We start from the raw sequence: 27,939 nt of genomic DNA, 5'->3' as shown, positions 1-27,939 counted from the left end.
TGAAGGTTATTTGGAAAAGTAAGTATTCATCACTTCTGGTGTTTATTACCTAACTCCAACTCATAGTTAGGTGGTAAAGAAACAGTGCCTTAGACAGTGCTACGTTAAAATAGTCTTGGTGCACAAAAGCAAGCATTTCACTATAGATGGTTCAATAAGTACAAACGATTGAAATATTCAGTCAACCAGGATGCAGTTTTCCATGTAGGGGTGTTTTGAAAAAATGCCAAACATAAGATGGCATCAATTTGTTAACTGAGATGCTCCAGCAACCCTGTAACCCTTGGATGTAAGCAGTAGAGATAAAAATTGCATGAATGACTTGCATAAAATAAGGAACATCACTTTATAAAACTAAATTCATAAGCATTGACAGCACATTTTTGATTGACAATAGTGGAAAATAGTGGATCGGAAGAAATGTTTTGAAGAATTTCACATTTCACAAGTATTTTGTAGACCAGCATATATTGAATATACCAATGCAGGGTTCAATTTATTCAGTAAACCTTTATTTATCAGTGCATGATCAGAATGCAAGACAATGTCTTTTCACCAATTTGATATATATTCCTGTCAGTTCCCTTATAAAAATAATGAAACAATTTACAGATGATATTTTTCCCCTGCAAGAGAGCAAGGATTTATACAGGTGCTGTACAATTTAGAAACATTTACAACTAACTGTTATGGTAAAACTATATCTTTCTTATAATTAAGCAATACAAGGCCACAGTCTCGTACATGGTAATGGAATGCACAGTTAACAGTACAGGGATCCATCATATCAACGATAAAGCAAAAAAAAAAGGAATGCCAGACTATTTCTTCTGTACACCTTTCAAAAGGCAGTCTGATGCTTCACATAGCAACAAGCATAAAAAAATACAGTGCTCAAGATTAGCAAGATCAGTGCATGTTTGAATTCAACCCGATAAAGTTCGTAGTCGTCATTTTAAAAATATAGGTCACACTTAGACTACCTTTGATGAACTTTGTGGAATTTTCTACATGCAGTCGAGTCATTGAAGAAAAGGTCAATGGCGAGTATATGAGGACCCCAATGCATTAAACTGCAAAGTATAATGTCCCTGATTCAATTAAAATAAATATGTCTATAATACACGTGTGTGTGAAACGAAATGAAAAATTCGTACGAAAAAAATGCGCTGTATTATGACGGAAGTGCTTTAAATTGTACAGTTTAATTAAGAGATGCCTTTTTTGTCTCCATAACTTGTATAGTAATTTAGTGACATGACTGCCTGATGGTGTAGTGGTTCACTCGCCTGACTTCGATGCGGGCAGGCGTGGGCTTGATTCCTACTGGTGGCGGAATGATTGTGACTGCGAATGGTTGTCTGTCTCTCTGTGTGCCCTACGGCTAACTGTCGACCAGTCTAGCCAGGGTGTAGTCTGGCTTTTCTCTTAAATCAGGGCTCCAGCAACCCCCGCAACTCTTAACAGGATGCGAGGAACGGAAGAGGAATGAATGAATAATTTAGTGACTAAAATAATGTCAGGTGAAAAGATAATGTTTTGCTGATATACTGTACAAGAACTATTAAAGACTTCTGAAGTCAGAGCTCTTCTCACAAATTCTGTTACTTTCATCCATCCAAAATCTGTTGACGGCAACGAATGATTGCGTATGATTATTCTAATTACCTATAATATTTATGATTGGTCGAAGAATCCAGTCTTGTGTAAACCACAATATTTAGTCATATTACTCCGGGCTTAACATTTGAACTGTAAATGCACATTGGAACCAAATCCTGTGGTGAAAAAAAAAGATTATGAATACTATTTAACTATGGAACCATGTAATTTTTGGGAACAAAAAAAACATGTTGCACTGATTCCAACTTGTGGCTGTATCGATACCAAATTTGAATTGAAAGTAATTGAATGCAAAGTAATTGCCACCATGGCCTGGTCAGACACTGCTTAACTCATTTCCTGCTTTTGACAGCAATAGACGTCCAATCGGTTTGAAGCTGGAGAGATGGTGTCGAATGAATTTTAGTACCGTACATTAAAAAATGTGTTAAGTGATTAATCAAGTATCAAAATACTATTGTGGCAGCCTTAAACAGTATGCAGTAAAGACTTGGATAAATAATGCTCAGAACCAGCATATTAAGAAAATGCTACAGCGACATGGAAACGCTTTCAAATGCACAATAGCCACAAGACCTAAAACACAGAACTGCAAAGTTGACCCATCACGGATGGTGAAATAGAAATAGAATGTATAGATTGTGTAGTATTTAGAGATGTAAAACTTGTTGAACAGGAATTTTAACGTTATATTTTTCCTTCTCTTAAGATACTGTATTATACAGTTTTTAATTTTTTTTTTTAAAGAAAACAGGCAGATTTAGTAAGTATAGATTTTCCTTTCATTGCCTAAGCCTTTTTTGGTAGTTTTAAAGCATAATGTTCATCTACGCATTCTATTTCTGCTTTCAAGACCAAGTGCAATGAGTTAGCACATCGACTGACAGTTATACTTTAGATATAAGTTACAGATTAAACAAACACAAGAACGATAAGCACAAGTATCTGGTCTTTTGGGTTGTGTGTAAAAATTGCCGCAAAAGGTCGCCAAATGTGGACATGATCATGAGAGTGTAGAAAAGGAGTCGGCTCATCAACAGTGCTGCTGTCAAAGAGCTCCTCATGACTTATCCAATACTACAAACACAAGTACGAGCCAGCCAATACAAACAATGTGCCCTCAAACCTTCACAGTGACAAAATCAGATCCATTATCCAAGTCTCACAGTGAATGGGGAATGCAAGAGTTCCTTCAAACCAGAGTCTGGAAAAAAAAGAAGCTTCTTTGCCTGGCGGAACAAACGATAGCCTTGGAAAACCGAGCATTGCAAAGCGGAGGAAACAAAACCACAGCCCATGATAAAACCGAAATGTGTTCGGACTGTACACATTCTATGTCGTGTCCACCTGGGACTGCATCTTGCTCGGACTTGGGACCTTCCATGGACCTGGAGTAATGGGAGGCTTCTTGGTGGAGGTCTCATTGCACCCAGGATCTTGGAGGCTACTGCTGGACCCTCTCAGGTCCCTTTGATTGACATCTCCAGGCAAACCGTGGGACCAGCTCTCTATCTCCTTTCCACTCCTGCGGTTTAGCGTATCAGCGCCTGACCCCGACCTCTCCCTGTGCCCGTGCGACTTTTGTGACCCTGTCTCTTGTTCCGCCTTTTTGCCCCTCCTGTTGCGATCACTTTCTGAAGTGTGAATATCCTGCCACCGAGCCTCCTCATTGTATCTTCGCCCTTCTCCAGGTGGCTGCTGGCCAGCCGGGCGTCGCGGGCTTTGGTGGCCTTCCTGATTCTTCCATGGCACAGGAGCTTCCTGTTCCCCTTTGGAGCTTTTCTTGGGGCTGGAGGAGCGAGGACCTCGCTGCGTTTCCTGCTTTCGATGCCTGCCAGTATTCTCGGAGGAAGAACGCTCTGGTTTTGTGGGGCTCTGAGAACTCTCCACATGATCTAATCCGCTTTTTCTCTTGGGACTACTCGCCTTAATGTCGCTGTTGCTTGCTTTCCTGGTTTGGGTCCCAGGGCTGGTGGTGCGCTTGTTGTAAACCTGCTGTCCTCTTGAGTGGTTAGCTTGACGTGCGCGTTCTCTCCCGGCGGCAGGCGATCCCACTGACCGTAATTCCGTTCTGGGGAACTCTTCGGGGCCTGTTACTGGGGGTGAGGATGGAGACACTTCTGAGGTAGAGATGGAGACAGAGGCTGGAGATGCTGGAGATGATAACTGGCCTTCATTTAGAGAGCATTTGGACAAGTTTGAGGTTGGAATGGTTATGTTGTCCTCTACACCTGGAAAACACAGTGAAAAAGTTGGATCATTTGTGAGCAAAAACCCTAACTTTACTTTACTAGGGTATTTTGCACATAGAAGGGAAAATAATGCCATGCATTAGAGGCATGATCAAATTAAAATAAACTCCAGAAAATACGACTTTCTTCAAATTCTGTATTTTTCCAATATTTAGCAAGGTAGCGATCAACCATAGCTGTGCACAGAGCAGACGGAAGAGCTATTGATGCTAACCTGCCCATTCTTCAGGGGCAAAACTCAATCAATTTTCTGAACCGCTTATCCTCATAAGGTTCGCAGAGGGGTGCTGGAGCCTATCCCAGCTAACTAAGGGCACCAGGTGGGGGACACCATGAATCGGTGGCCAGCCAATTGCAGGACACAAGGAGATGGACAACCATTCACGCTCACACTGATGGACTTGCTGTCAATCACTGACGATGGCACTGAACGAGTAAATATTGAAAATATATTTTTATCAAATCACTATACCCCCATTTTGAGACAGCAATAAAACAAATAATATTAAAAAGAAAAAAAATCACTGTTTTATTCGATGTTCACTGAAAAAGTAGGACATTGTACTTCAGACACATTTGCTGTTTTCCCAATTATTTTGAAGCATTCCTTTAAGCTACATTCACACCACAAGTAAAATCTTGTAAAATTTCTTAGGCCATATGCCACAAGCATTATAATCAATTTTCCTGCATGATGAACCATCTGATGTCAGTCTTTTCATATACAACCTGGGCCTCTTTCGTCTATAAATATAAATCAGATATGTATCTAATACCGCTGCGCTATGAATGCTCAATCAGGACATAATGAAACGGTAGGTAAACAACAACGAAACAAAAAAACTGACGAGCAAAGGGGAATAAACGTGCAAAAAATAAGTTTTGCTTCTAGATACCACATGAGTAGCTAAAAAAGTGTTGCTACAATAGCATTCAAAAATTGCCATAAAAGCGGGACGGCTGAAACCTCACAATGTTTACTTCTTTAAACACTGTGTGCAGTCACTGAAGCGTTCCCTCCACACTGCGAGTCGCACAACATGAACGAGTACACAAAAGAATCCTGAATTAAAAAAAACTGACAAAAAAACCCCAAATTGATCTTCAAGGCCCACCGCCGTTTTCAATTTGAAGGTTGCTATGTAAAATGTCCCCCACTTCTGGAATTTCCCTAATATATTTTGCTATTAAATATTGAATCGACTTAATATTAAAAATCAGACCGCCACCCCCACCCCTCCTATGAAAAGGCAAGTTTTCAGTGGCATTCAAAATGACTTCCTACCCCCTGCAGGTCTGTTTGTTCTTCTAGGACTCACTGCTTTGGTTTAGCCATAATTACATGGGCTGTCACAAGCAACTTGCCTATTAATTTGATGGTGCATGAGAGGAAGAAGCAGAGAACAACACTTAAATCTGGCAGCAGATAGATCAGTTGGGAAAGAAGGAGAGGAGCACAAGGTTTTACCGCGGTTATTTAGGGACAGACCAAGAAAAGCAGTGAGGCCTTTAGTGATGCTCTGGTTTCATGTAGAAGCACAGGGTGGAAGAAGAGCTCAGACCTATAGGAGGAAGAGATAAATAGTAACAGACTGCCGTGCCAATGGAAAACACAGAGAAGGCAAGTCAGATAAAGGAGCATGAGAAAGCTTGAGAAACAAGAAGCGATAGAGAAAGCTGGCGAAAAACGAGCATGATAAGAAGAAGCATATGGCCGATATTGAAAATGATAGCTCTACTCGCACGGCCAGGCTCGACCACGGGATTGTCGAGGGTCACTCACTGTGATCGGGAACTAAACCCTGGCCAGGTCGAAGCAACAGATGAACTTTATTGCCTCCTGCTTGGATCAGCTCAATAGCCCGTGTGTGAGTGATGCCCTGAGTGGCCTCACCGTTGATCTCCACAATCTGATCGCCAACCTGTGAAACAGATTTACACGCCATTTTTTTTAATTCATGGTCACTTTTTGACTTTGGCTAGCCAAATGGCAAAATCTCACATGGATCCTCCCATCTTTAAGTGCAGGCCCGTCTTCAGCCAGGCGCAGGATAAACAGACCCATGTTGTACTCTTTACCTCCCCTTAGACTGAAGCCGAAACCCCTCTGGCTACGATCCAGCTCCACCACAAAACAGTCCTTTTTGTAAAAAAGATCAATTTAACGGTGCATAAGGCATTTGAAATTTCTTTATCCTCTTGAGCTGAAACGGCATCGTAACAGCTGAGATGCCAAACAGATTAATAAGGTGAAAAACTGTTCTATTGAACAAATGCAAGCTCACCTGCTTGAAGAATGATGGGTTGAGTGCTACCACGTCACCATTCCTGCTCCAGCAAAAACAATAATCAGAAATTAACCCTTGCATTGGCAGGCGTCACTTCAGTCAACATCTTTCCTATAGCCATCATTATCTTAACTCTGGGGTTGGCAACTATAGGCTCTGGAGCCGCATGGGGCTCTTTAGTGCTGCCTTCGTGGCTCCCTGTAGCTTTTTCAAAAATGTTTGAAAATAGGGGAAATATATTTTTTGTTTTAATGTGATTTCTGTAGAACAAACATGACACATTCTTAACGTTTTTTTAATGCTGTAAGAATGTGTAGAATAAATATTAAAAATCAACATTTCTGTCAACAAAGATTGGCCTACGACACAAGTTTTATCAGCAGGGCGGGATGCTAGGCAGGTGCTTGTTGTAACCAAACTGGTGAGTGTGTGATGGGGCATGGATCCCAAGGGGAAATGAGAAAAGATAATTGAGGAAAACAGAGGATTCAACGTTTTTGCAAATTTTGTTCCAACCCAGAAGATAAAAAAAAGCATGGAAAACCGTACACAACTGGCGAAGGGGCCCGTAAAGCACGTTCCTTTTTGTTGTGGTTTTGTCGAATCGTCAAAATAAAAATGAGATAAAAAACTCAGATTTAATTATTGCAATTCTTTAATTTCGTCAAAGCAATGAAGCATAATTCATTATTATTGTAATGAAGTTAAACTTGAGGGGGCATTCACGTGGTGCTTCGTTATCTACAGAATGCACTGCAGGGAAAATAAACATTTAATAATGAACACTCATGATATATTTGTAGCCAACTAAGTCATTTTGATAATAGGCTAATGTTGATACATACAGAATGTGTTGCCTTCATTATAAGGCTTTTAATTTTTTGCGGTTCAAGACATATTTGTTTTTTTTCATCTAATATGGCTCTTTTAACAATTTGGGTTGTTGACCCCTGGCTTAACTTATTGTTGCCAGTCTAGGTCAAAGTGCATTTGTTGTGGTAGTTATGAAAAGAGTCAAATGATATTGAGAACACCTATTGAGAGCAATAGACCTTCATTCCATTTGGACTAAGGGATCATTCGTAGCGTTATGCAAAGTGAGGCCACAAGATTTATAAACCAAACCAAAACAAAGCAAATGAATAAATAAAATTCAGAGAGCAAAATATTCTTAGTTGTTTCAATGTTTTAAAATGTATTTGTCAGTAGTGCAGGGTGAGCAAGAGGATGGACCCAAGTGCAGGGAAGCAGGCGGACAGAGGGATTGGGTGCACTAAAGTACAGTAATACCTCGACATACGAGTGCCCCAAAATACGAGTAATTTGAGATACGGGTAAAATTTCGAGCTAATTTTTATCTTGAGATATGAGGCAAATTTTGATATACGAGCATACAGCTGATGCGAGAGGCTGCTCATAAGAACATCATGGTCACTGTCTTTCTGGTCACAACTCCCTCGTGTAATGTCTCTATAAGCACTGAGCGGAGCGTTGCATTTTTTAACTAGACAGGGGTTGACGAGACAATGAGCTACAGGTGGTTGACACGAGAGGCAACAAATAGGTAACAACACAAGGTCTGGGCAACAACAAGTGAAAACATTGGGTAATAACACGGACAAGTTACAGAAAAAGGGAAAAGTCCAAATATATAGAAAAAAAACCCTTCAAAGAACCTAACCGTGGTTGTTGTTTAGGGCATTAAGGGACCCAGAGAATATGTATATTCAAGCCGCTGTGGTAATGGTCATGGCTAAAATGAAAAACAGACTAATTAACCAGGAAGCCTTATATAATAGACGAGCAAATTTTAAACCAGTCTACACAATCCTGGCAGAAAAAAAAATCTGACAAAAAATTGTTTCTGCTATAACTCAGCGATTCAGCACACAATTATTCTAAGCTTATGCTCATGCTTTCCGCACTTAACTTACAAAATATTTCATTCATTTAGAACAGTGGTTCTTAACCTGGGTTCGATTGAACCCTAAGGGTTCGGTGAGTCGGTCTCAGGGGTTCGGTGGATCCTCTGCCGCGGAGGTCATGACACATCGACTCATCATGTCTATACACGATAACATGCCCTGTTTGACCATCACTGGCTGCAAATGATCACATGACATTGCTTGGCCGATCAGTGCTGCGAGAAATTTATATATCTTGAAATTTAAAAAAAATCATATTGTATTTTACATTAAAGTGGGGTTTGGTGAATGTGCATATGACACTGGTGGGGTTCGGCAGCTCCGACAAGGTTAAGAACCACTGATTTAGAAGCAATCATCAAAATGAGTTTACAGTCTTTTAAGTGTGAAATGCAATACCGAAAACGGTCATTAGGGCGCCCCATTAAACCGTTTTAGGATTTCTGACTGAACCAACAATCCCTGCCAACATGGTTATGTCATGTGGTATGAATGGGAAAATCAGTTCCAATGTCAGGACAATATAACCTCGAAGTCATGTTATGAGCTACTGCTGAGCAATGTGATGACACAGTTCAACCTAATGCTTCAAACTGTTGTATTGGCAACACATTTCTCTGCCATGTCACCAGAAAAATGGCTTTGTACAGCTTGCCTGCTTAAACATTTTTTTCCATACAAACTACAATACCGTTTGATGAGTCGAATTGAAATGCTGAGCAGGTGAGGATCTGCTGCAGCAGGATTAAATGTGCAGCATAAAAAGAAGCCTGACTGCTCTGTAATCTTTTTTTTCTTTTTCCCTTAGCTCCACTATTCAAGCCGAGATGCAAGGGATTTTCTGTCTTTTTGTGTGAGCCACAGTGGAGCAAAAACCGCAAGGTGCAGATAAATGGTTGGACATATTTTTAATTTGTCCACAACCCCCAGTTGAGAGTCTATGAGCATGTACCTGTCCACATAGTTTGGAGGCTGCTGGCCAACAGCTCTGTGATGCCCTGAAGGACTCTGCATGGCTGAGTTTGTGGTGGACGGAGGCATGCTGTCTGTAAAAGTGGTTTAAAACTATCAACCATGTTTAAAAATGGTCTCCTTAATGAAAAAAACATGCCAACCCACCGTCTTCAGGTACAACAGTGAGTGTCACTGAAGTGCCAGCATCCTTGATTAGCTGGACAATGTCGTTGTGTGACAGCTCTATGATGGACTGACCGTTTACAGCAGAGATTCGGTCACCCACTTTCATCTGACCGATCCGATCAGTCGGGCTGCCGTCAATTATGCGTCCAATCTTGTGAGGTATTACTAAAACACACAGACATCAGTCATGTAAGCATATTTACAATTTTTGACTTGACTATGGATGCCATTTTTCTCATAGACACCATATTTACATGTGATGTCAGAGGACCAAGTCATTCTCGTTTGAAACCAGTCACGCACATAGACAATGGATTCTAGACCCCTCATGGTATTGAGCAAGACAGACACAACTCAAGTGCTCATATGGCTCACTATTTTAAAAAATGCTTTTCATGTGGTTCTTTATAAACATATGGCAAAAGCTGGTTTGCTATAATTCCTGAAAAATGTTTGCAGTGATATGTAAAATACGGAATTACTAGTTAAACACTGTTTACTGTTTTTTATTCCTCTGTCAGGCCCACAAAGATTAGGGATGCCTCGATTGCCTATTTTTGCATGTGAGTTGAGTCTGAGTGAGCTGGTTTTGTTTATCTGCCAATACTCCCTCCTGTTTCAATACTCCGGAAATGAATTAAGGAGCGAAAATATCACACCCAAATGCATTTTCCCCCCAATTTGCCATCCAACATTAAAGCTATATATGAGCGTTAGTAGTGATTTTTTTTTTGTGAATCAGTTGTGCAGCACAAAATAGAGTTGTGAACAAATTGTTTAAATATTTGGCTGTCATAAAAAAAACTAATAAAGATATATTCCAACAAGATAAGTTGGGCACTCTTGACTGTGATTTTCTTAAATTTTATGCTCTTTGTTCTGCAAAGTTAGTTTGACTCATGTAAATATAAATATGTAGTATAGTACTGTGTATGTACTTTTTGCAATATACATCAGGATTATTTTGTTTCGTGTAACCCTTAATACATTTTAAAACCATGATCTTTTTTTATTCAATTTCGATCCTCTGGAAATGACGTGCTTGGGCCCGATTCCCAATCACATGATCAGATAGATCTATCTATCTCCCCAAAAAATGTTTGATAAGCTTTGCCCACTATTGTAATGCAAACTGCAATTAGGCTTTGCCGTTTCGGATCATAACATGATATGCTTCAAGACGCAATACCCAGCCTAAATAACGACAGAGCAATTTAATTAATCTTCCTTCTGTCAATCACAATGGTGTTTTTGACTCATTCACTGCCATTTAGAGCGATAGACATCAAATTTAAACTGGGATCCCTGGCACTGAATGATAACATTCAGTCTCAATGATAGCAATAGATAATGCAATTAATTTTATGAAATAACAACGAAACAATTACAACAGCAGGAAGGTAGTTAATCAATTTCCTTAGTTTCAGTGTTGTAAGTAGTAAAATGCTGAGCTACTGTATGGTCAATTGTCCCTAGGTATAAGTGTGAGCATGAATGGCTGTCCATCTCCTTGTGACCGAAGTCAGCTGGCATGGGCTTCAGCACCCCCCGCGAGTGACCCTTGTTGAGGATAAGCAGTACAGAAAATTAATGAATCTTTATTTTTGTATGCGTAGCTGGTAAATGCTAATAGGAAAAAGGGTCACAAACCTGAAAATTCTCTTTACCAACTATGAAATATGATTTCTGACATTTGGCAGCTCTGAGTTTGGAAATACAACATTTATAATGACGTCCATGACTGACCTCCAGGAGGTGGTTTGTTCTTTGAGGTGAGGATGACAAAGCCAAAGCCTTCGTTGTCTTTACGATGTAGAGTGACATCAAAGGACTCTTGTCGAGACAGATAGGCAGCCTTCGGAGGCTCCATTCCCGTGATTGTAGGAGAGCTACCGACCCGAACAGGTGTCATCTGCATGGGCTGCTGCCCAACATCCTCTTCCCAGCCACCACCATCTGAAAAAAAAAATGGTCCGATAAGAGCTGCTTGGGCTATTTCAGCAATATCTAAGACTACAAAAGTTGGGGGTCTCAGTGTACTATTAGCATTATTAAGAATAAAAACTCTTATTTTGACGTAAAATCACACCAAGGACTAATGTGAAAAAAATACTGTTGAATTACATTTTTTATCCCCATTGAAGTTACAGCTGGAATGCTGACTGACTGAAAAATTATAGTCAGTTCTCCTACAGTATATCAAGATTTTTCTTCAAATCTTATAAACTATTTTGTTCATACTTTCACACAATTATAGTTACTGTAGCACTATCAGTCGAAAAACACCAAATCTTTGAATAATTATTGTTGACATGCCTTTTGCTTGCATATTTCATTTTGAACACAGGACAGCATTTTACATAGATATATTTTTTGGAAGAACAGGGATCATATCATAAAAACAAATTTATTTTTTTAATAACAGCCTGATATAATGGAGAAACATTCAGACTGGTTTTGGATTCTGCACCCAAAAATCATTTTATAATAGCTGAGAGAGCTACCTCAACAAACAATTTATTACTTTTATACTTCTTAAGGAGGTTACACCATCGACTCACCTAAATGTGTAAATTTCCTACGAATCGTTAGCATGACCTGTCCATTGCGGGCAGCGTTAGTCATCAAATCTAGTACTTGTTTGTGCGATTTGGCTTTCACTGGCACGCCATCTATACAAAGTAGCTCATCACCCGCCCGCAGGCGGCCGTCCTTCTCAGCAGCACCCAGCGGGACAATGGCGCCTATGTACACCTGGAGACACAAAAATGATAATGCAGTGCATTAATGTGCTGACACAAAAAGCAAATCTGATTTTCTCCAGGAGAAATGACTTTCTTTTCCCCTGAATAGTATCAATTTGATATATATTATGCACTGTATTATCTGGATTAAAAGTAGAACTTTTTCATTGTTTTGCTAGTATGGCTGCATCTCATAGCTAGGTGCAACTAACATGTTCACTCATTTTCTGAACCACTTAATCCTCATTCAGGTCGCAGGTTGTGTAGGAGCCTATCTGACTCCGGGCCAGAGGCGGGGGACACAAGGAGGCGGACAAACATGCACACCCACACCCATACCTAGGGGCAATTTAGTGTGTCCAATCAGCCTACCATGCATGTTTTTAGAATGTGGGAGGAAACCGGACTGCCTGGGGGAAACTCATGCAGGCCCAGGGAGAACATGCAAACTTCACATGTGGACGTAACCTGGATTTGAACCCGGGACCGCAGAGCTGTGAGGCCGACGTACTAACCACTCATTCACCGGGCCACCCTAACTAATATGTTTTCTTTCTTTCTTTCTTTTTTCATCACACTGACAGTCGCAGGAAAGGTGCTCCAGCTCTACTCTAAAATCCACAACCAGCTAATGTCACATGACGCATAAACCCCAAAACTAACAAAATAATCTGGCCTCTACTATCAATATAGGGTGTTAGAATTTTATAAACATGTATTGTAGCGATAGAAAAATTGGTTAGCGCGTAGGCCTCAAAATTCTGAGATTGAGGGTATAATCCCAGGTTCAGTTTGCATGTTCTCCCCAGGCTTGCGTGGGTTTTCTCCAGATACTTTGATTTTCCTCCACATCCCAAAGGTAGGCTGGTTGAACACTCTAAATTACCCCTAAGTAAGAGTGTAAGCGTGAATGGTTGTCCATCACCTTATGCCCTGGATGGCCACCAATTCAGGGTGTCCCCTGCTGGCTGCAATAGGATCGAGCCCACCCTGCGACCCGTGTGATGATAAGCAATACGGAAAATGAATGTCAAATGTGGTACCTACGGCGCTCAGTAGCAGCAGTGAAATGTCTCCACTTCCCAGCAAAGAAGGAGTAGGAAGATGAGAGCAATGAGCAAACGCTGAGCTTCCTACTTCAAAGTGAGCAGGATTCTCAACATGGGCATGGATAGTTGTCGTTTCTATTCGTGTTGCACTCATACTCGGAAAAAGAGCATTAGCTGTTATGAATACTATTAACACAGACAGAAGTGGGAAATGGAGCTATTTTCAGCTGACCTCTCCATCTGCGTTGGCATGCGTAAACATGTCCTAGAAACACACGTGCAGACGTGACCAACTAAAGATTTCTCATGTTGTGTACTTTTTCAGTTCTAGTTTAGTCTTTATAATTCTCATTTTGGATTAGCTCAAACTGGAAAGGGTGAGCAGATGTGCCCATCATTACAGATAGCTGCATCATTTTACAAACTAGCCAAATCACAGTGTAACTTAAACAACAATGGCAACTTTCATTCATCTTCCGTCCCGCGCATCCTCAAAAGAGTTGCCGGAGTTTATCCCAAATGACTTCGGGCAAAAGGCAGACTACACTCTAGACTGGTCGCCAGTCAGCCATAGGGCACACAGGGAGACAGACAACCATTCGCACCCACAATCATAGCCCGCGCTGGCCTGCACCCAAGTCAACGGAGTGAAACAGGGTTAGGGTTGGGTCAGCCACACCTGAATCAAATGATCAACTGATCAGCAAGCTGTCCACAAGCTTCATACCGATCCCGATTATTTGATTCAGGTGTGTTGGTGGAGGGAGACATGGAAAACAGACTGGATAGGGGCTCTCGAGGACCGGACTTGGCCAACCCTGCTCTACACCATAGGCCGCCAATGGCAACTTATGTTGAAATAAAGTTTAAATATGACATTGAATTGTGAATTATATTTAAAAGGATGTATATTATGAGTTAGAGTTTGATTTATTTAATAAGGGACAGCATATATTAATGAACTTATTTATATTCATGTTAATGAACATATATGTAAATATGTAAGATTGTAGCTGAGGGCTAATTTCCATTATTAGTCCCCTGTGTAGATAAATTTAGATAAATATTTCTATAAAATCATTTCTAACATTAAAGTAACAAATATAAAACCAACATGACATTTCAGATGAGGTCCAAAAAATATGTTTTTTTCCTTTTTCATTCCACATTTTTTGGCTAGGGCCACTTATATTCATAGAAAACTTATAGTCCAAAAAAGGTTTTAAGTGAAGGCTGAATGAGCTCCCTACTTACTGGTTGCTCCGGGCCTTCACCTCCGAGGACCCGAAATCCGAAGCCAGACTCATGGTTTCTCTTAATGAACACATCGAGATCCTTGGAGTTTGCAGCTGCAGAGAAATGAGATACAATGAAAATGGAGAAGACAAAGATGCAAAAGGTAATTTATTAGGTATTATAAAATAATTAGTATCCACATACGTTGGTTATCCAACATAGCCTTGGATTTGATGTACAGATCTGAAGCATCTGGTTTGGGGGAAGAAGAGCGAATGACGTTGGCGAGCGGATTAGGAAGCATCTCTGTATGACCAAGAGTCTCGGGGCTGTTGTTTAGCTCCGATCTCTGCAACTGATTAACAGGAGTAGGGTGGGTGTGGTGAGCGGTCTGTTGAGCGCCTGGCTGAAATGTAGGTTGGGGTGTGTGCTGGGGAACAAGCTGAGATGTTGGAGCTGTGCGCTGAAAGAGAGGGATCACATAAGGACATAAATTCGAAACACAGATAACTATGTGCCAAGTGCTTGCTGCTCTGCATTCTGCTGGGGATTGATAGAAAAACTGTTGCTGTTTCAGCTTGTCACTGCTGTAATAGTGCAGCATTCAAGAGCAATGTAAGAGTAATTACTCACAATACCTTAAAAAGCTGAGCGGTGAAACATTGTTTTCCAGAAAAATACTTTTTGGGCAAATACCTGACCAAAATAGTCACACACACATTGGCTGATGCATGCAGTTAATATAATAATGTATTATTATCTGGGATTTGATTGATCATCGACTATAGTAGTATGTACATTATCATCAGTTTCTGACCAATGAGACACGTGTGTTTCAACTTACTGGTTTCAATGATTTCACAGGTGATGTCTGACCTAGAAAAAAGAAATAGGTGAAAACATTTAATAATTATGTTTCCGTTTAATGTAGTAAGCAATTGAGATATTAAATTGCTAAATCGTTAATTGACCCACAGTGAATTAACCAAACTCTTTCAACAGGAGAAGTAGTAGTGGTTAATTGCTAACTGAATATACATGACTGGAATGGAATATATACCCTCTAATTATATGATATTGATAGACAGCTACCAGATTTTTTAAAGTGGTCTGTCTGAAATCTTGATGACCGTTATGGAGAAAATTGGGCTTTGAATCAATTAGTATTCTACAATCACAAAACATCTTTAATGAAAGCTCAAGAGCAAGAGAAATCAGAGAGTATTTTCTGTATTTTTTCTTTAATTACCGTATCTACTCGCATATAAGCCGCCTGTGCATATGCTTAAAATTGTTGAATTTTGCAATTTCTTCCGTATAACCCACCCCATGATTCATATTCAGGTTTTAATAGGGAGTACAAATGTGTTACTTTGAAGGGAAAATCTTAAGAAAAATCATCAAGTGGTATTTCTGAGATACTGTCTGAGTCAAAAGCACATTATTAGGGTCAATATCATAAGGAAGTTAATATGCCTGGCTTTGTAAATTCAAAATATCAAATTATTCAATTTGAAAAAAGAAATGTGAGAACCTGATGCCTTCTAATGACGAAAATTACAATTTTCTTACCAGAAGTTTGAACCATATTGCTTCTAATGTCAAAATATCTCAATTCTTTCAATGGTTCATATTACTGCAATTGTTGTCATTTTCGAACAAGAAATAAAACGGAAAAAAATCTAAGTGGAATTTTTCATTTTTTTCTAAATCAAACCTACTCGCGTCTGGCCAGTCAGAGCACTTTTAACTAGGTCAACTAGATGAGTTGTCCACCATGAATGTGAATAACCCCAACATCCCTCCCAAAAATCCCAACCCAGTGACTCACCTCCACGAAGAATCAGGACATTAACCTCACTACCCACAGGCAAGTCTTTGAGTATGTCCACCACCTGCGAGTGACTCAATGTCTGGACATTCTGTCTGTTGATCTCTTTGATGACATCACCTTTCAGCAGACCACGGCACCATTGTGCATCTAGAATCATCTTCACCTTTTGACCCAGTGGACAATCAGCAATCGCAAAGCCAAAACCTCCAGGGCCTTTCAATAAAGGGACACTTATGAGTTCAGGTTGAAGCAGTGTGGCATCTGGACCCTCCTGGTTGTGGGCATGCGGTTGGTGGTGGTGGTGGTGTGAGTGGTGGGGGTGGTGATGGCGTCCCCCGTTAGCCATTGGTGGTACTACAGAACTTTGCCTGAGGAGGGTTCCTCCTTCCGGGATTTTGTGTTGGGAGTCTTGAGGCGTGGATGTGGTAGGAGACGAGCAAATATCCTTGGAGGCGTCCTCACTGCTGCCAGAATCCTCAGGTAGCGGGTATCCCCGGCAGAGGACCATGTCGACATACTGGTTGATGGGGATGGATTGAAACATCTGCACCACATCAGCATGTGTTTTTCCCAACACACATGCCCTATTGATGTCAACAATTACATCACCTGAAAACAAAAAACAAAAAATAATGCATTCGGCGAGTGAGCTCTAAAACAGATCCCAGCACTCCTTCATGAATATATAAAATCGCAGGTTTGAAGGAACAGCCTGACGAATAGGTTTACAAACAGATCTGAAGTGCCAACTAAATCGCTGTTTGTATAGGCGAACTAGGAGATGGCCTGGGGGGCAGTCTAGTGGAGCGGGTGCTAAATTGCTTTGGGGGAAAATATTCAAGGAAAAAAAAAATTTAGGCGGGGGATTGAGTGGTTAGCACGTCGGCCTCACAGCTCTGGGGTCCTGGGTTCACATCCAGGTCGGTCCACCTCTGTAGAGTTTGCATGTTCTCCCCAAAATGAGTTCTGGTTTGAATCTGTGACTGTGATTCGGATTATGGTGCCCTAAATCACTCCTTGTTGACAGTGAATTGTGGTAGAGGGGTTGCGTATCATCTCACTGCGTTCGCCCCCAGTGATATTGTAAAACGAATGTCCCACTTCGATTGCTGTCAATACAACATCGAAGAATTTTTATGTGAAAACATCCAAGCCCCCAGGTGCTGCGCTAAGAAAGTGACGATAGGACGTGGAGGAACTTAATGCACCGGCAGCCCCTTTAATCACTCATTTCAGGTGAACCATAAACGCTTAGGGATGTAAACAATAAATAAACATAATTTATTTTACAATATATACTAGCTATACTGTCGTTTTTGGGGGTTGCTCACTACACTTTCCTCCCAGGGCACTTGGTTACCACATAGTACCTGTCAACTTACACATTTTTCCCGTATTTTATACGTTTTTGGATCATTTCGAAGTACCGTATAACAACTTTCGGACAGGATTTTTTTTATAGTAGGTTTTTTGTAAAACCGATCTCGTTTTACCAGTGGCGGGCGGTGTATTTTCTGGTAGCGCCATCAACGTATCAATCCAACCCTCAAAAACTATTTTATGGCTATAAAACCTCTACTGCAGCTACAGCTGCGACACATAAAAAATAATCAATAAATTAATGCACAAAAATGGGGTAAAATCCACTTCCTAGCAGCATTTCATGATTAAATACAAATACTGGAGCTTTTCAGACATTAAAACTAGGCCAGGGGGTGATTTTCCCGGGAAAAGACAGCGATGAACGTCAATGGCGTACGGGCAAACATTGCCCGAAAATGGGGTAAAATCCAGCCAAAAACAGCATTTATTGATTAAATACAAATACTGGAGCTTTTTAGACATCAGAACCGGGCCCGGAGTATAATTTCCCCGGTAAAAAGACAGCGATGAACGTCGATACGTCCATACGTGAAATGACAAAAAATGCACTAAAATTAGGTAAAATCCACTTCCTAGCATCATTTATTGATTGAATACAAATACTGGAGCTTTTGAGACATTACAACCAGGCCAGGGGGGTGATTTTTCCCGGGAAAAGACAGCGATGGACGTCAATGGTGAAATGCCAAAAATTAAACTGGGGTAAAATTCACTTCCTAGCAGCATTTTGTGATTAAATACAAACACTGGAGCTTTTCAGATATCAGAACTTGGCCCACAATTGAAATATTATTTAGGAATATAGCCATATTTTACTCACCCAAAATCCTTTTTACACAATATCCATCCTCCTTTCTTTCTTCCTTCTTTCCTATCGCCATCGAAGCTAATGATGAAAGTCGAGCCTGTCCTGTCATATTTCTGGCATAGTCCGTTTTGAAAATGGCTTTAAATCAAAACAACAATATACTATTTGCTTGTAGAGCTAAGTTAGCGCGCTGAAAGTGCCCCACACACCATTTTCCCGGCTGTAACAGGCTTGCTAGCTTCGGAGTTGACCGCCCTTTCTTAAAGATGTCCATTTTTTTCCTGAAAAGGTCCGTCTGCAAAATAGCTTTGTGAGCAAACAGAATCTATTTGTTTTTGCTTCTGTCGGCCATAGTGGGTGGAGTTTGCGATCTCGGCTGCCTCGGTACTGCTTTGGCCCGCCTACTAGCCAATCATAGTTTGTGAAAGCAATGACATGTCCCAGCCAGCAAAATGCTAACGCCTATGAAAAATCATTGTGGGGTTGCCAACTCGAAATCTGATTGGTTAAAAGCAACAGTCTAGTTTAATGCAGCAGAGCCCGCAAGAACTGATTGTGCAGGCTTTGAGGCAGATCTGATCTGGCAACAAATAATGGCTGAAATGTGATTGGTTAAATGCTTCAATATGAAAACACACAGCAGTGCAACCAGGGGGGAAAGCAATGAAAGGAAGCTAACAGACCATTTGGAATAATAAGTACGTATTGATGGACAAAATATAATATGATTCAGATATTTCTTAGGCCAGCAGAGAAGGCCTTGAAGGCCCTAACGGCCCGCCACTGCGTTTTACCCATTTTGGCTCTAATCCGGATCGTCTCGGTCATTGGCAACAGACGCAAATGTCATCCTCGACTGCTAATATTGTCATGCTTTAAGCAGGATATGAGCATTCCCCTTTCACACGTCCGCCTTGTCAGGAAGCAATGTACCCATACATGTACGTCATACAGCGACATCTACAGAATCTTGAATTTAGTGCATACTGATTCGGGACCCCAAACATTTTGGACTTTGAAGTGCGCCCTATGTGAGTAAATATGTGCCGCGTTGCATTTGCACGTTTTTTTTTATCACTCAATAAGAGGAATTGCAATCATTAATAAGGGGACCAATTGGCCGAGGTTGACAGTTATGTTACCATAGCTGTTCGACAAACTTGCCTCAACAAGCCCACCCAATTAATCCTCTTCACTGACAACTAAAGATCAGATTGAAGAACGTTACATAGCTCCAGTAGTCCATAGTCAAGATAAAGTAAGGAAATGAATCTTCACAATAGCATGAAAATTAAAACATTTATCATAAAAAAGGGTTGGTGTAAAAATGATAATAATATTAAGACACAAAAAAGGCTTGCCATTTTGTAGCCTTTTTGGTACAAAAAAGAGTTAAGTTTTGTAAGTGCTGATACTTTTTATACAGATAAAGTTGGAGAAAATGGCATAGTTAATCATAAAGCATGCTTGAGATTCATTAACAGATGTGTCTTGTGTTTAGATTCGCTTCTCAAAATTGTCTTTGTTTGATCATGCAATGTATTTTTTTACAGCAAAGGCACAGTTCTGCAGCCTGCACCCATATTTGTTTGTGTACTCTGAGTAAATAAAGCCGCATTATGCATGCAAATGATTTGAAGCTGAGTGTCAAAGTGACACAGATTTTCTAAATGACAGTAGGTACCATAGACCAATCTAAACCATTAGTAACTAATCAGACTTTTGCTCAGAAGAAGAAATCTTTATACCTCGTTATAAATGGGATGAACGTTAGCAGACATTAAAGAAGGAACCTGCTGGTCTGACTTTCCTCAGTTTTGTGTCAGATTATGCAAAGTTACTCAGAGATATCTTGTACATTTCTAAAGAAATATAATCCTTGAAAGTTTGAAGACAAGTATGCTAGAATGCAGTACTTTGAAAAATGTTGTCCCTTTCGTCACCTAGCCTCTTTGACTTGTCCATCGCGATACAGAAGTGTCAAAGTAGGAAACTCACCAGAGGCAATTTTCTTGTCGAGTGCAGCAGGCCCATCAGTTAGAACATTTTTGACCTGAAGAAACTCGTCTGGACGGTCTCCTCCAATAATGGTGAAGCCGAAGCCCTGTGGGCTTTTTCGAAGCGCAGTCTGATAAATGGTGCCTTGTAGCTGAGATGGGTCTCGTGTGAAGCGATGTACTCCATGACCAGTCTCCTCTGTCACAAAGAGAAAGAGAAGAAGAAATATGGAGAAAATGTAATTGAAGATCTGATTCTTGCAAGTTCGGATATCTCAAAATATCCTATAAGCAAATAATGTAGTACTGGTCGCGTGATGTGAACAAAGTAATAAACTGCCATCTGTTTGTAGTCATCCAACAATATTATAACTCACAATGTGTTATTTATAGAGATAATGCACTTAACTGTCCGAAGTTGGGTGTAAAGTTTATTTTTGTACACTTAGATGTAAAAAAGTTAAACCTAACAGAATGAGGAAATTAAAAAGTCCAAAAAACAAAACAAAGCAAGACAGAAAAAGGTAAAATAGGCGTCTGTTAACATAAGTTTTTCAGATAGCTATCACCTAAAAACAAACAGGCTGTCATGGTCAGAGAGAAGAAAAACATGAGTCAATATTGAGTGTTGGTCAGTTAAACAATGAAAAAAATGTGTGACTTATATGCCCCCCAAAAATATGGTAGTCAAAAGATAGTTTTACTGTGGTAATGGAAATTATTCATCTTATGTGTGGGTTACTGTGATTGGCTGGCAATCAATTTAGGGTATATTCCGCAAACTGCCCGTATTTGGCTGGGATAAATCAGTGGTTAAAAAATCATCCTCTGAGAGATTCGTGCACAATACAGTGGTACCTTGAGATATGAGCTTATTTCGTTCTGGGACTGAGCTCGTATGTCGATAACTCGAACGAACGTTTCCCATTGAAATGAACTAAAAACAAATTAATTTGTTCCAACCCTCTGAAAAAAACACCAAAAACAGGATATTGGATTGGAAAAAATGTTTTATTTCTTCTAATTCGCCATCTATTAACAAAGTAACACATAACTAGTGATTTAATATTACTAAAATGTGTTTAATAGTACTAAAAATATACAGATTTCGAAAGGGGGAAAGAAAGACAGGACAGAGGGGGGCGGAGAGTGGGGGCGCTTTTTGCACGGCAACACGCTCGTTTAATAACATAAACAAATTTAAATGAACTTGGATTACGATGCAGACACACTCAAAAATAAATTTAATCTAACCATACACTAAACTTAATTCTAATTTTCGAAAGGGGGAAAGAGAGAGAGACGGACAAAGAGGGGGGGGCGCTTTTTGCACGGCAATACGCTCGTTTAATAACATAAACACATTTAAATGAACTTGTACGATGCAGACACACTCAAAAATAAATTTAATCTAACCTTACACTAAACTTAATTCAAATTTTGTATTTAAGTTTGATACCGTCCGGGTTGGATGTATCTGCCCCTCCTCCACCCTGACTTTCTGTATCGATGTGCTGTTTGCTTTTGTATTACCTTCAAAATATTCCGAAAATGATGCACACAAATGTCCTCACAATAGGATAACGCACGACCACTTGCCAACAAGAAGTAAAATATACGCGTACTAGCGATCGCTGCGCTGATTGACGGAAAAAAAACACTGAAAAAAATGCAACACTCCACCCAGTGCTCGTAGATATCTGTTATACACGAAAGAGATGCAGCAAAAAAGACGCTACAATGATAAACAACCTCTCATGTCTTGGCCACCTGGCTTTCTCGTATCTAGAGATAATTATTTGCTCGAAATTTTACTCGTATCTCGAAATGATCGCATGTCGAGGTGCTCGTATGTCGAGGTATCACTGTAAATAGAAGACATGTTCTGCCTTCCCTCCTCCACATTCTAGCTCCATCATTTGTCAAAGATTCCTGAATGAGTAACAGCATTCTGCAGTTTCATCCTCAGATGGGACTCTCACGGCTGACTAAACTGAACTTGTGATAATGGAATTAATCAGTTTATGTACTGGTACTGACTTTTGTACGCCCATTTAAAATATCCAATCATTTGTGTGAATCGTTTTTCAACAAAACAACGCCAAACACCACACTGTGGCGTAAATGATACACTCTCGTCATGTTTACATGATGGTAATTAAGCTGTGTGCCATTCACCAAGACCGTCCGACGCTCAGGGACAGTCCGATGTCTCGGGGGTGAAGTAATTATATAAAATGTCAGACTGGATTGTAAGCTCTATAATTATAGTGCATTGCTCGGCTTCTCTCTGTCTCTTGCTCTTTCTGTTTTGTCTGATAGATCAGGTTGACTGTCTTGCCAGGGCACTGTTTAGAAGCCACTTCACGCACGTCCACAAGCACACTACTTGTTATTCAGTCTCATTAACAAGGGCAGAAAGGTGGAAATGGTGTGTTGAAGCAGAGGTGGGCAACATACAAATAAAGCCTGTTTCATCCATGGACTACAGTGTGGTAGGTCGAAATCAGTGGAAAGTGGAACATGAATGACCTTGTGTTTTATGTGTGTAGACAACAACAAATACCACCTGCCTGTGTGATAACAAGAAAAAAAGTGTCACTTAAAAGGTCCCATGCCAACATTTGTCGTTTGCATCACCAGCCAAACTGATACTTTTGAAAAAAATCTCATTTTGAAACAACATTTGTTCTGCGTTTTGGAACATTAGGGGGATGATTACTTATTAACATCACTAAGGTAACCTACTATACTCTTTTTAGAGGCCAACATTGTTCATTTTTTAGGAGTAATATTTCACTTGTTCACATGACTGGCACATTTGGATAACCCTAACAATAAGAGTCATTGTAGTAACTCCAGCTACTGTAGAAGTAGCTATTTGACAAGTAGAATAGTAACTTGAAAAAAGTGCAACCTGGGCATTACTAAATTATTATTTATTTAGTTTTAATTTATTGAAATTAAAAAAAAGTTTGCCACAGGACTGTTAAGACACAAAAAAATAACAAAAAAAGATGTAATAACTGGAATTATGTTATCATGAGTTACTTTTTTACTACTGAGAACCTGGTTCAAAAGGACCTTCGAACTGGCAGAATTTCATATATGCCTGCCAAAATGAGTTTCTTGGCCCAATGCAGCTTAGCTCTATTATTCAAATGCACTATTATTATATTACATGGTTGCTGTTCATAGGCTACTTGTCAAGTCATGAAAGACCTCAGCACGAGGCATAAGATTTGGATAGGGCACATTTTGATTATGAAAAAGTACAAGATGCCAGGAAAAACTCATCCATATGCACTTGACAATAAACATTATTTCTCTCCCTTGTTTTTTGGAGACTCACCTGAAAATGTGGCCGTTGTTGAGGATACTGCAGAAGGCATCTCCACACTAACCTTCTTCTTTGCTTCAAGCACTGGATTCTCAAACTGAGTCTTCTGGTTGATGTGGCTGCAAGTGGGTACACAGAGAATACTAAATAGGAGACAAATGCTTTTTGGAGGTTTGTGTACTTTGCATTATTTCAAAATGGTTTGTTTGGTCGAAATTGCAAAGTATGTATTTTACTGTGCTCACCGGTAAATGAATTAGGATTATGAACATGTAATAATGTATTTCTTCCCTATGAATTCTTCATCTTGAGGAATTTTAGGGAGGAAAGAGGAATTTTAAACCTAATTCCTTTTTTAATTTTATTTTAGAAAACTGCAATTATGCATACAAGTACCTTTTCTTTTCAGGAAGGCAAGTAAAACACTATGCTGACATAATGCATTTTTACAGGTTTTCTTGTATTCCTTTGATATTAGAAAAGTAACATTATAATTTAATTGGAGCATTAACATTTTTTTTCTTTCAGAGCGCCTTAACTTACTGGTTCAAAAACCAAGAGAAATAGTGCAGTATTTCTCCACACTGTTGCTGCAGATGCAGAATAAATTTTACAATATGTGGCAGCCAGATATATTTATTCTACACATACCTTTTCTCATTATTATTACAAATTACCGTATTTTCTCGCATATACGCCGTATTTTTCGCAAAGAAACCTGAAATTAGGGTACGGCTTTTATGCGCACAAATTAAGACTTGACATGCACTAAACTGAAAGGTGACTAAGACGAAACGCGTCATTAAAAAAATAAACCGTATCTTCCATAAAATGTGAAAAAACTCACTTGTGCCTGCCATTGCTCACTCAGGGCACCACCATCTTACCTAGGGATTTGCAAACTAGAATGCTACGGATACACTTCCTGGTTGTACTGGTCACGTGACTTTCTTTTAGAATTTGTCTACGTGCAGGCAACACCCTTTAGGAATGTGCAACCCAGCAGACAATCCTTTAGATTCATACAGTATCTCAGAAATATCACGTGTGATGATTTTTCTTAAAATGTTCCCTTCAAAGTAACATTCGAAATCACTATTAAAAACATGAATATGGAGGTGAAAATTGTGAATCAGGGGGCGCCTTATACGACAGAAATTGTAAAATTCAACGATTTAAAGGCAATTTTAAGTTTGCGGCTTATACACGGAGGCGGCTAATAAGCGAGAAAATACGGTAGGTGTTTTTAGTTACTAATAATGGTGTTGCCTGAGGGGAACACTACATAACAGTTAATATTGTGATGAAAAAAAAACACGAGGAAAATAAAGGAAGGGGGCTGACTTTTACATTGCTTTTTGAGAGGACTGATGTTATTTGTGACACCAACTAATGTAATACCTTGAACTGAATCCTTGCATAGGTCTCCCTCAAAATCAACTGTTTATCTTGAAAAAAAATCTCCCAGAACCACTATCACCTGAATAAAAGCAGGTGAAAATGGAAACTATGAAACTGCACTATAAAGTAGCAACCTGGTTAGAAAACATTATAGCACAATTGTGTAACAAAATGAAAAATGATCAGTGCGAATGGTCATCTGTCTCTTTGTGTTCACTACAGATGACCAAAAATTTGGGTTTCTCTTGAAAAAATGTGGCGGTTCCGGAAGGAAGCAGTTTAAACATTTAAAGTTCGCCTAACCTGCTTGTGGAGTTGAATAACTTGAGTGAAAGGTTGCAATTCAGGCTGCTTTTTAATCGAACTTGGGCTGGAGGCAGTGTTTCCAATCTGGTAACCCTGTCTCACGTTGCTACCTATCCTTACTCCCTCATCACTGCAAATCATGAGACATCACATATTTGGCCAGACAAAGTAGCAAAGACATTGGGAGATGCGGCCTCTCATTGACCCTCTTTTATAAACAGAGGCACTGATCCTCCCCCTACGCCTTTTTGTCTAGAGTAATGGGAGCAAAATGAAACATTAAGCTCTATTTGTACTCTTGTTCACAAAGAAATATCCCTTTGTTTCTCACACAGGGCCCCAACACTATTATTTTTGCTGCTTTGAAAAAGGCTGTGTGAACCAAAAGCGCAGGGCATATATGAGTATCATATCATCATATTGCATCATCCACATCAAACTCATCTGTACTTTTGCCTTGGTTGTACAGATAAACACAATGTTGCTTACTACTCAGTACCATAAAAAGTGTTCATTGTTTATTAAGCCTCAAACACCATCTACACCCTCCCCCCCCCAAAAAAACCTGGAGATGTGAACTTACTCCACATAGTAGGTACCATACTGGGGGTCCTCGATCTTCTCCCAGCCATAAGGCAACTCTAAGGTCAAGAAGAGTAAAACACACATTAAGACTTCTAGGACTAAATATGTTTTAAAAAAATTATCAACAATATTTCTTCTGGGGAAAATTGGATTTGCATCGCTTTCAAATGATAGAAAATGTGTTGAAGTGATATGAGAGTAAAATGTTGAATTGTTAAGAGCTAGAAAATACAGCAAGTATCCTTTGTTTTAGAAGATGTGCAGATAAATGTTATCTCAAGTTCCTGACATTGTGTTACAAACAAATAAGAGCAAGTCCTTGGAATGATGAGTTCTCTGGATGTATACTACGATTTTAGTGAGATAACCTATACTTATGAACATACTGTTCTTCATTTGCTGCCACAGCAGTTGCCAATTTTTCAGTAAGGAAACCCTAAAAGCCCTTAGAAACTTTGAAATCGTTCATTATGCTAACAATGGTATGCTCATTCTAAATACTCATAAACAGTACTTGTTAAGTTGCCAATAGATCTTCAGTAAGCAAGAAAGCCTTTTCTATAAAGAAATAAGATACTGGACTACAAAACACACTTCTTTCCCATAGTTTTGACCATATGACGTAGTCCTCCACACTGATAGCTGCAAGAAGGGCGCTCTAGGCGTGCCTTCCACTTAGTGTTGGTGCAGTTGTTCAGAGGTGATTTTAGGAGAAGAATTTAATGGATTCGGTAGTGATTTTGTGTGAGATCCAGAGTTTAGTAAACCAGTTAGCGCGTGTTGTTTAGGCCATAATTATCAGAATAACCGTCTGATGCTTATTTATCCTGTTGTTCTCCATGTCATTAATATGTCTAATATTTGCTCTTGTCTTTGATCAAATAAAAAATACCACCAGAAATGCAACTAGTCTTCTAGCAGGACTTTTGTAGTGGACTATTGTTTTTTTTTTCTTTAATCACTTCATTGTGCATTTTTTTGGCGAGAGCAAAGAAATACTCAAAAAAATACGGTAGTCAAAGAAATCTGGCAAATATCCTACCTCCTTCTTCGCATTTTTCTGGAGCCTTGGCCTTCCTAGCGAGCCGCGGGTCCAGCCACGTGGTAGTTTTGCTGTTATGGCTGCGCAAAGGCAAAATTCATCTAAAGGCTTATTTAAGATCATCAAAAAAGATAAGACATTTAAGCAATTAGCAGCGCCACAATACCCAAGAGCTATTTCACGAGCTCTGTGAAGCTGAAAGATTTCAAAGCTCATTGAAATGAGATACTATAGCTACATTTTCAGTTCACACAATGTATAGTGTTTTAATATAAAATCTGAGAATGCATTGTTTTTGCTTTGCTGAGCCCCCAGATAATTTGACTAAAGACGTAAGGAAATATGACCATTTTTTTTGTTTATTTTTCTGTAAATAAAGATGATCTGGGTGATCAGGAAATTGGGAAAAGTGGAGTCAGAGCACTGCTGAGAGTTCATGCGACATTAGAGCAAAGCCAGGCAGTGTTAAGGCTACTCACTCTATAAAATAGACCATGCCGGTTTCTGTGTAGGCCATCTCCCAGTTCTTTGGCAGGGGCTCCTGACTATCGTCCTGCGCCATTGCACTCCAGGCTCGCAGGTCCATGGCACCAGCTGACTGATTGTAGCTGGGCACAGTCTTCCTCCAATCCACCTTGTCCTTGGGGTCTGCTGCAGCCCGACATGCCGCCAGCGAAACCGGCACAGAGACAGAAAGGGGAAGTGGATGGGAATAGGGGTATGGGAGGTGGTATAAAGAGAAGGAGACGGGAGGTGAGAATGTGGAACCATAGGGTCTCCTCTGGGCTCCTTGCATGGTGCCCTGCCGCTGCTCAACTTGCTCTTCCTCTGCACACTGGGTGGATGGTTGCATCCCACCAAATGAGGAAAGGGTAAAGAGAGTGAGAGAGAGGGAAGGGAGAGAAAGAGAGAGTACACATAGAAGAATAGCAATTGCCATTGAATTTGCATGTCAGCAGCGGTATACTGGGAACTGCCTCCCGGGC

The 27,939-nt window shown here is 40.0% G+C and overlaps 1 protein-coding gene across 5 annotated transcripts in view; it reads right to left on the bottom strand.

Moving 5' to 3' along the window:
• Positions 1–490: 490 nt before the first annotated feature.
• The window catches only part of magi3a (membrane associated guanylate kinase, WW and PDZ domain containing 3a), a 105,201-nt gene continuing 77,752 nt past the window's right edge, over positions 491–27,939 (bottom strand). Inside the window, exons 5-22 of one of the 5 annotated variants that reach the window (XM_077609272.1) lie at positions 27,433–27,604; positions 26,954–27,033; positions 25,910–25,967; positions 23,632–23,738; positions 20,281–20,478; positions 16,089–16,700; positions 15,102–15,133; positions 14,462–14,720; positions 14,276–14,370; positions 11,790–11,982; positions 10,975–11,184; positions 9,208–9,393; positions 9,041–9,134; positions 6,161–6,203; positions 5,878–6,015; positions 5,659–5,797; positions 5,365–5,437; positions 3,708–3,854 (exon numbers count right to left, since the gene is read on the bottom strand). In XM_077609272.1, coding sequence (XP_077465398.1) covers positions 5,385–5,437; positions 5,659–5,797; positions 5,878–6,015; positions 6,161–6,203; positions 9,041–9,134; positions 9,208–9,393; positions 10,975–11,184; positions 11,790–11,982; positions 14,276–14,370; positions 14,462–14,720; positions 15,102–15,133; positions 16,089–16,700; positions 20,281–20,478; positions 23,632–23,738; positions 25,910–25,967; positions 26,954–27,033; positions 27,433–27,604 — 2,669 coding nt within the window. In that variant the 3' untranslated portion in view covers positions 3,708–3,854; positions 5,365–5,384. Of the gene's footprint in view, positions 3,855–5,343; positions 5,438–5,658; positions 5,798–5,877; positions 6,016–6,160; positions 6,204–9,040; positions 9,135–9,207; positions 9,394–10,974; positions 11,185–11,789; positions 11,983–14,275; positions 14,371–14,461; positions 14,721–15,101; positions 15,134–16,088; positions 16,701–20,280; positions 20,479–23,631; positions 23,739–25,909; positions 25,968–26,953; positions 27,034–27,432; positions 27,789–27,939 lie in introns of all 5 variants that reach the window. The other 4 variants (XM_077609354.1, XM_077609106.1, XM_077609194.1 and 1 more) reach the window with 4 other exon arrangements.

This window comes from Stigmatopora argus, chromosome 1 (genome assembly GCF_051989625.1).
Source record: "Stigmatopora argus isolate UIUO_Sarg chromosome 1, RoL_Sarg_1.0, whole genome shotgun sequence".
Taxonomy (NCBI): Eukaryota; Metazoa; Chordata; class Actinopteri; order Syngnathiformes; family Syngnathidae; genus Stigmatopora; species Stigmatopora argus.
This window is presented reverse-complemented; position numbering and strand designations above follow the sequence as displayed.